Consider the following 9808-nt stretch of genomic DNA (forward strand, 5'->3'; position numbering starts at 1 on the left):
ATTTTACATGAAATTGCACACATTTTCATATATAAAACTTTATGTAACGGCTAATATAAACCGGTGCAAACATTACGACAAAGTGACAAAAGAATTTCTGAGATTTTCGGCTGAGTTACCGCGTGCTGACGTAAGGAAAAAGTTTTTTTTTTCAAAAATTCACCATAAATTGAAATATTGTGCTAGAGACTTCCAATTTCTTACAAAATGAAGGTAAATGGTTGAATATTACTAGAATGTAAGAGTTTTAGCTTACAATTGCGTTTTTTTACCATTTCGGTCAAATCAAAGTTGAACGAAGGTTGAAATTTTGGCACTTATCATGATTTATATGAAAATATTTCAAAACTGATAAAAGCTACAACCATGGGTTGTTTTTTGTTGTATTTTACATGAAATTGCACACATTTTCATATATAAAACTTTATGTAAAGGCTAATAGAAAACGGTGAAAAAATTACAACAAAGTGACTAAAGAATTTCTTAGATTTTCAGCAGAGTTAGCTGATGCTTTCTTTTGGGATAAGAAAGAAATTCGTGCATGCACAGCTGGGTCACGCTTGTAAACAGAACAACAGCGTGATCCGTGAACTCCCAGCATCTCTCAAGGCGCGATTTAAAATTTTTCGCAAACGAGGCCTATAAGTATTTTTCTGCGAATATTTAAAAAAACTTTTTATAGTCAACATATTTTACATCCACTTGGCACCCGACAGACAACTGTTGTCGATGTAAAATACGTCCAGTCGGCGTTAAAGGGTTAACCAAGAACAGTCGCGAAAGCTCTCAAGAAGTCAGACGCCTGCCTACCCCTCCTCAACCATCTCTCCCTCCTCCTAAGCTCTTTCCCCGACCTACCACTCTGTCAGTAACCATTTCTCAGCTGTCTTATGATTGTAGAAGCATTACCAACTCTTATTTCTGCCCCAAAGTGTTGCCAACCATCAGAGCACAGGTTTTTTTTATTTTAATGAATTGTGTATATATTTCACATATACAACTGTATATAGTATTGGTGCTGGGGGCTTTTCGGATAACATTGAGTTCTGGAGGAGGTGAAACCAGATAATTGAAGGACTACTGTACAGTTATTATAATACAAATGTAGTGAGCCAAGGCTAAATAGAAAGTCACCAAGATGTTTCAATAAAGACAGTCGTATGAGTTGCAAAATTAGTATTTTTGACAGGTAGACAGTACACTTATAAAGTGGTCTAAGCTCCAACATCATAAAGGTGTCATCACTCTGGGGAGATGCTTAGTGAGCAAGCCAAAACAACCTTGTTTAGGATCATTTACCCCTAATGTGCTATGCATAGCTAATATCAAAGCTTCATTTGTCCCCTAATTACCAGTGTCGGTATTAGCTGTTCTTTATTCTCAAAAGCCACAGGAAATTAAGTTTCTCCCATGAACTCTATTGCAGTTATGGATGTGAGTTACAGTAGCTGTTATAGAGAATTACCTGATTTTAAAAAAATAATTTCGGATTCCTAAAGGCAAGAATATAGATGATGGTGAGAGCACTTTTTTTCTTTTGCTTTGATGATTATTAATTATTTGTAGAAATATTAGATATGCCCTTATATTAGTGGATTAGAATTAGATTCATCTTATTTAGAGACTTTTACAATATTCCTCAAAAGGTCCAAACATTTGGTGACCTATATATAAAGTTAGCATCCATAAAAGATGCTGCCATAAACTGGAGCACCAATTTAAGAGAAAAGGGCTTCCCAAAGCAGGTCAATGATGAATAAACTTTAGTTGTTCCAACATGTATAAGAACTTAAGGTTCCATGTATGGAGTGACCTGCACTTACCTATCTTCAGCTGTTATTGAATCGTCTCTGAAAAACAACAATGCACTATGAGCTTCCCATTTTCTTCAATCACCACAGAGATAGAGAGAGAACACAGCTGTCCTAGCATTCACACGCTTTCTGATTTGTCTCATATTCATTCATACTGTTCTCCATTCTTTGTGATTGCGGTATGTACTCCCTGTGCCTAGTGATTGTCTGGCTGTATTTGCTGCACCTAGTTTTCACCTTTACGTCTATAGATTATATTGGTGTTTCTGTGCATTGTGCAATGGTTTTTGTCCCTTGGTGCAGGACAGAGTGATGTACTAGAACATGACCCATGTGCACCTTCCTCTCGGAGCAAAGAGAATAGTACGTAGAATACCTAGTGTTCATGTAGTCTCTCTATCTGTGTGGTGATTGAAGAAACTGGGAAGCCCATAGTGTGTCGTTGGGAAGGCAAAGGATAAGCCTTGCAGTAAATTCATGTCACCAATAGATGTAGATATCCATTCAGTTTTTATCTAGTGCAGGGGTTGGGAATGTTCCACGAGGTGCCGTAAGGAGAGTGCAGCATGGCTGTTGCCTTAGTGGGGGAAATATGAAAGAAAAGAGAACCTTCTCCATTCCTCCCCCCTTCCCCACCATCAGAGCCATCGCACACTACTTCTCTGTTCCCTGCAACTCCTGGTAAGGATTTTTTTCTTCCCGCTAAGCCCACAGGTAAGAAGCCTGAACAAGTATTGCAAGCTCTTTTGCAGTTTCAAAGGGAAGAGGTACAGGACATGGGCATGACAGAGCCGGGGGAGCTAAGCATGGGATAGGAAAAAGGGGCAGGTCGAAGTTGCCCTACAGCCCCTCCTAGCTGATCAAGTACTAGAGGGTGAAAGAGTGGACTTGCCGTTCATATAGCCAAGTGAGAGAGAGAGATCCCCCTCAGCAGAGTCAAACCTCTCCTCCAGACCCTCCATGTGCCGGGAGAGACATCGCCCAGGACTGGCATCCAGTGAACAAAGCTTTCTGCTGTGAAGGAGGACCAGGTCCTGCTACTCTGGAGGATCGGAATAGGAACACCGTCGCCATCTCAAGACCGATTCATTCCAGTATTCCTTCAGGGGGAGTTCCCAATCTCTCTTGAATCAGGAGCAGGATGGAGCAGAGTGACACCCCTCCCTGCACCGCTCCCAGCACTGCTCACTGAGATGGAATGCCCATGGTAAGTTGGGGAGATGTCACCTCTCTTGTTCGTGAGACAGGTCCCAGGAACAGCTCTACTCCAAGGAGGGCCACAACAGAGTGGGGTCCCATGCATCTCACTTTGTTCCAGACACCAGTCATCCAGTCATCATAACAAGACAGGCACGCCTCAGCCTCCCCACAATGGCCATTACTGGACAACCAACCAGTGGAATGGGACAGAGACCGGGACCTCACGGGACCCGCTACTCCGGAAGGTGCAGCAAGCCTGGAAGAAGGGATAGAGCCCTCCCTTTTGGGAACTTACAGACGAGGAGGGAAGTTTTACAGACTTTAACCTTAAGGTTCACAGGCAGTTGGAATCTGACGACGTGACACTTGAGAATTACCCCCGCGTCTCGTACCTGGAGCATATGTTAGACAGTCACCTAGAGGCCAAGCAGACAGTTCACCTTCCTTGGTCCCCATTGGTAGCACGTATCATGAAGGAGTTGGGCAGCCTGATAGTGGGAGAGGAGGGGTCCTTAGCCTCCTCCAGGTCCCAGAAGTTGCTTCCACTACTGTTTCCCCACCAGGCCAAGTATTATGTACCAGGAGAGCCCAGCACTCTTCTTAGAAATATGAATTCGTCAGTCTACCGGCTTTCGGGCAATGTCTCTCAGGATACCCTCCGACAACTTGGCACCAAGTTCACCAGTGGGGAAATAATGAACCAGGAGGTGATATTAGGAAGAGTGTTTAGAGATATCTCCTGGCTTGATAGGTGCCAAAGGGCGTGGATCAGGGACATGTAGGTTGTACCACCTGAAAAATGGCACTCCATGAAGGAGCACATGGACCCAGCAGGCAGGTGTGTGGCCCACACTTGGGCTAACGTAATCATGAAGAGGGATGCTTTTGTTGATAGCTCAGAGACACCTTTCGGTTAATAGTTGGCTCAGCCTGAGGATGAGCCAACTATTAACCGAAAGGTGTCTTTGAGCTATCAACAAAAGCATCCCTCTTCATGATTACGTTAGCCCAAGTGTGGGCCACACACCTGCCTGCCGGGTCCATGTGCTCCTTCATGGAGTGCCATTTCTCTCTCTCCTCGGTCTCACTTAGGTTGGTCCCGAGAGGGTGGTCGGTTGGTCCTGCAGCCTGGAGTTGCCTCCCACTCGCCGTAATACCATTGTTTCCTCCCCTATTTCGATAACAGAGCCACTCAGCCCCTCAAGGGAAAGCACTAGAAGAAGGAAGATGGGCCTTCTCTGCCACTCACCCCTCTGACTTGGAAATTAAAACAAGTCTGGGAAGAGAGGATTTTCTAGATGAGACTGTTCAAACCTAGGACCATAGACCTTTCAGTGTCATGGGAGCTGTCAGGCATGATCAGAAACTTTGAGAAGAGTTGCTCCCCTCAGGAATTAAGACCCCCAAAATGTAGTGTCACCCAAGGTCCTGGTTTCCCTAAGGAAATTGCCCTATGAACTGCTCAGAAGGGGTCAGACCAGGACGTGATCCTTAAAGCAGTTTTCCTGTTGGCTTTGGTGTTAAAGAAGAGGGTGGAGGAACTTCATGCCCTCTTACATGATGTTATACATACTCATGGGTGGACATTGATTGGCTTCACCTTCCTCCCAGAGTTCGTGGCGAAGACCCAGAACCCCTCCACACATGCACATGAACTAAAGTTCAAACCCCTCCAAACATGAACTAAAGTTCGATGGCTTTTCTGTCTCCTCATTAAAGGACTTCATAGGGAGTGAAAAGGGTGAAATGTTGCTATGCCCTGTCAGAGCACTGAGAGCCTCTTAAACGTACAGCCCCCACACACCGGCCTGTTGGAGACTTTTCTTGAGTACAGGTTGGGAGAAGCCAGAGATTTCAAGGAACTTCCTGCTGGCAAAGATCTGGGTCCAACCAGAGTCAGGGTTCATGACATCAGAGGGATAGGATAGTCGATGGCATTTAGGAAAAACCACTTGGTTAGTGGGGTCCTCCAGGCCGAAGTCTAGAAGAGGCAGACGACATTCACCTCTTTCTACCTCAAGTCCTCTTTCAGCACACAAGTCCTTAGATATCTTCACCTTGGGCCTGTTAGTGGCGGCACAGCAGGTCATGTAATGACGTGTAGCCCTAGGGGAGTTCTGTCTGGAGGGGAAGACATGACCAGCAAGATCATGAGGAACGGGGGTGAGTACAATACACACAGTACACCTCATGCATGCCCTTGGGGTATTGAGTAGACGCACACTGACATGTTTACCTGAGAGATCGTCCTCCCGCCTTTAGGTGAGGCTCCATATATGAAAGTGTAGGTTCAGATGCGTGTGGGAACAAATACCAAATTATAAGGAAATTTGTATTTTTCATAACACACGAACCTATGCTTTCATATAGGTAAAGTTACCCTCCTCATAGTGCCCCATGTAGTTTCAATTTCTCACTCCTCCTAAGAGGATGAGAGTAGCTGTGTTCAGGCTGACTCACACTAGAAGATGGTAGGTCGGTCCAGGTCACACCATGTGACCCAGGTGTAGTGTTAGGATTTTGTTTTTGAGACGATTCAATAACAGCCGAAGATATGTAAGCGCAGATTATTCCATATTTGAAAGCATAGGTTCGTATGTTAGGAAAAATACAAATTTCTTTTTAATTTGGCATTTCAAAAGAAATGGAAATAGTGTAAGTAGGAAAGTATTTACTTCCTTTGCAGTACTTGATCTTTGGTCTGCCTATTGATCACATTGTTTTTTTATTGTTGGTAAAATGCAGATGTGAGTATATCAGTAAAATGCTCATTGAGTTATACCTATCATTATTGCTGTGTAGTTAATTATTGAAAATTTAATATCCAAATTAACTTCATTTATGAAACAAAACTACTTTGAAATCTCAAAGATAAGTGATAATGTTTTGTAATAAAATTGGTAACTAAATCAGCATCGCTGTAGCATATTCGGGAGTTTTAAGCATGGTTCTATCTGCCTTTGAGAAGCCAGGTGTATACATGTAGAATTAGCATGTGATTACACAGGACTCAATTAGGGATCTTAAGGTTAATTCGTGTAGTCCAACAATGACCAGATCCCAAGGTTGCTGAATTAAAGAGCCCTTACCCGTATACCCTCTCTTACAGGAGAGAGTACAGTTAAGGCAAAGTGTGGATAGATGAGATATTACTGTATTGGTAAATCTTCTGTCCTGTAGTACTGCATCTGATATGGAAGCCAAATAAAAATTAATAGGGTTATTTAATTGGTCAAGACTTTGATTTATTAAATTTTTTATTATTGTATAGTTTATAGAATTATTTAGGCATTTGATATTACTACCCAGCATTGCAGTATTAATGTAACAAGTGTTAATGCAATACTTGATCTGTTTGAAATAAAACTGGTATATTTGAATGAATGTAGGCTAACTCCATTTTAAGTTAAGGAGCACCTGTAATTTTTATGGAGAAGTATTGCACCCTTGCATTAAACTACCATAGTAGAAGTAAGTGACCAAGCATCTACCTCTAGTAATAGTTAACTGAAGTTCTGTGAAAGTGAGCAACAGCTTAAGCCATTCTGACTTGAAAGCATCATTTGTACAAATTTATTATTAACATTAAATGGAAGAGTTACGCTATTGTTCTCTTTTTGTGCTGTTTTATATGAACATAAAATGGTTTCTATAAAAAACTGTAATAACTGCGAGGACTCTTATTTCCCAGGTATAATGATAGGAAAATAAAGTAGCTGGTTTTTGTGAAAAATTTTGTAGTCTGCAGGTAGTCATGGGTAAGGAAATTTATATACAATAATGACTTATTTTTTATATGCACAAAAATTACTTATTTCTTTCTTATTTTCAGCTATTTGATCATTGTCTAGCGCCAGATACCCTTGGTGATGGTACAGGCTGTGATAACATGACCTGTATCATTGTTAAATTCAAGGATATTGAGTCTTACGGAAGTGCAAAAAGAAAATCAGAAGTGGCCAAAAATGAAGACATCAGACAAGATGATATAAAAGGGGAGGCTGCTGGAGGTACAAAAAGAAAATCCGAAGAAGCAGACAATGAAGACTTCAGACAAAGTGATAAAAAATTGAAGCGTGAGGATAAATAATGAATATTTGAGTGTAGGCACTTTTTATTTATGAAATAGTTTTGAAAATCAAGGAATTTATTCATTCTTGGTTTAAAGAACCCTCGTTTATTCCCAGGAAATATCAGGAAGAGCATATGATGGAACACTCAGGAATAGTGATGGTGCAATGCCTGTCTGTACTGTATTCTAGAAAAGTCTGGTATTAGAAATTGAAACAAATCAGCTTTTACCTTGTCTGGTCAATACAGAATGCTAGTGTGGAACTAAAACTAAGTTTGGTACAGTATAGTGATTGCTCATGTGTGCTACCAGAGCAGTACTTTGCGATTTTGTTACTTTGCCAATGTTTAAGGCATTTGGTATGACTAGACTTAATACATGCCCAGCGGTCAGTGCCAGCTGTGGAATTTTCTGTTATATGTACACACAATCACAGGCAAAAATAAAATCTTTAAAATAAGTGAGTGATTAATAATAATTTTTTGAAGATATTCGTTCAGAACTGCTTAACTGTACTGTAGTTATCATTTAAACTTTAGCTTGAAAAGTTTGTTAGAGAATTTTGAAATATTTTTTTAAATGAAACATCTGTCAAATATTTAGTTATGTTGAAAGAAATTTTTTTCATTCATCTATCTTGACATTAGTTATTAAAAATGTTAATATTTTTAGTAATTTTAATTTTTTCAAGTGTTTCAGGAGGTCATATGCTTGTGATATTTGGACTGAATGCTTACACAGTATTTATATTTTGTACCTGCATCTGAAATAAACCATTGGTATTAATGATGATTTCAGTACCAGTGAAGATTTGAGCACAATAGGCCTTTTATTTTGTTTTTGTTCTTTTTCCAGTTAAGAGCAATGTTTTTGCTTTTAAGAGAATTGACAAGTATTCTGCAGTTTTTGCCCACACTTGAAAGTTCTGCATGCCATATTGGATAGACTATTTTGCTAATGATTTATTTAAAGGTAAGGTAGAGAATATAATTAAAATTTTACTTATTGCATTGTTGTACAGGTATTTGTCATGTGCTGAATGATTATTCTAATAAAAATGCTGCCTTTGGGCAATGTCAGATTACACTGTATGAGGATATGTGTCTTGTCTAGAATTCTGCGCAAGTAGGAGGTAACTGGTGGCATGTCCTATAAGTAGGTATTGCCTTTTTATTACCACAGATTGATAAAAAAGAAGATTACTAGTCTGCTGTGTATGGTCACAAACTGGAAACAGATGTGCTTTTCAGTCAGTCCTTCAGGATTAATAACTTTTGATTATAAATAAATGGCAGTTTTAGTGTCAGGTACTTGGAAACCATTCACTCAAAGAATTTCCTTTTAAGAAAAGCAGACTGCTACAGTTTGTGTTGATATGTGGCTCTTGTAGTTAGTTCACACAAGTACAAACAACCTCATAGATTTTGCGGAAGTTTTAACTTTTCACATAGCAATTTTTATAGATCCAATAACCTCAATGAGTTTCTTGGAAAAGGCAGCAGAACATCATATATACTCTTGTTCCTAAGATTTTGAAAGCTTCATAAATGCTGAAAGTTTTCCAGGCTCATTAATTTTACATATGAAAAATGGATTTAATGTTTAAGTAATAAATATATGCTATTTGTATAATGTTCTTTCACTAAAAATATCAACTTGCAGTAGTTAATTAGATACCTTGGGTTGTAGACACCTACTGTAGGACTTTCCATAGGATGTGGGCTGGTACCATTTTACATGCTGTTTATTACAGGAAAAACTCATGGTAAGTGGTATATTGTATATAATTAATAGGTATTCAGAATCTGATCTATGGCTTAGTCATATGAAAGATTTGTTAGCACTACAAATTGATATAAAGATCAGTGTTCATGGTTTTGTATATCTTCTCTAAATGTTTGACTAAGAGTAAAGAATTGCCACTGTGAGTGCAGGAATGTTAAAATGTTTGTGTATTTTAGTTACTTCAATTTGGTAAGTTCATCACAACCCCATTAACTATAAAAGGCCTTATTTCCTTGTAGAAATATCCCATTTGAACCAACTTGTTCTGACAGGCAAAAAGAGTGATTCTTTTGGGCATGCTTTTCCCCTCACTTGATCTGCACCTCATCTTCCCTTATACCCTCATGTGACTAAAGCATTCACAGCTGATCTCATCACTCTCTGAGATTACTTTCATGATGGTTATGGTCACTGTACCTGCCAACCTTTTTTCCTCAAGTTTTCTTCTCGTTAAATTTATCTTTCTATCGTATCTCATTTTTGTAATACAAATAATTTTTATATTTTTAGTAAGTAATATTTTTTAGTTTTGCATATGTGTGTGTGTGTGTTAATGGAGGGAACCAGTGCTCATTTTTATGTTTTATGGAGTTTTGAGTGATTACAGAAAATGCCAAAACGTGTGTGTATATAGAGGGAACCAACTTTGTCTGGCTACCCTTATGGCTTTACCATGAATTCAGAGATCCATAGGGCTTCAGTATATATAAAAAAGGTAATTTCCCCAGATTTCAACTTGGAAAAATGGAAATTCAGGTGAGCCATTACATAGGTAAGGCATTACATCTGACAATAACTCCTCTGCTTGCTGCCTGAGGGTTTAGCACTGACTACAGTGGCAGATGACTTTGTATACTGTATGTGAGTGAGAGCTTTGTTTAAATTATGTTATCGTAATGTCTTGCAAACAGAAGTTTCTAAGTCAGTATGTTGGGTC

General features: G+C 39.5%; 1 protein-coding gene across 1 annotated transcript in view; it reads left to right on the plus strand.

Annotated features, from left to right (window-relative positions):
• Positions 1 to 7907, plus strand: part of LOC136837165 (probable protein phosphatase CG10417) — a 224056-nt gene extending 216149 nt beyond the window's left edge. Inside the window, exon 8 of the mRNA XM_067101836.1 lies at positions 6847 to 7907. Within this exon, the coding sequence (XP_066957937.1) occupies positions 6847 to 7104 (258 nt within the window). The 3' untranslated portion in view covers positions 7105 to 7907. The remainder of the gene's footprint in view (positions 1 to 6846) is intronic.
• Positions 7908 to 9808: the final 1901 nt, after the last annotated feature.

This window comes from Macrobrachium rosenbergii, chromosome 58 (assembly GCF_040412425.1).
Source record: "Macrobrachium rosenbergii isolate ZJJX-2024 chromosome 58, ASM4041242v1, whole genome shotgun sequence".
In the NCBI taxonomy this organism is placed as follows: Eukaryota; Metazoa; Arthropoda; class Malacostraca; order Decapoda; family Palaemonidae; genus Macrobrachium; species Macrobrachium rosenbergii.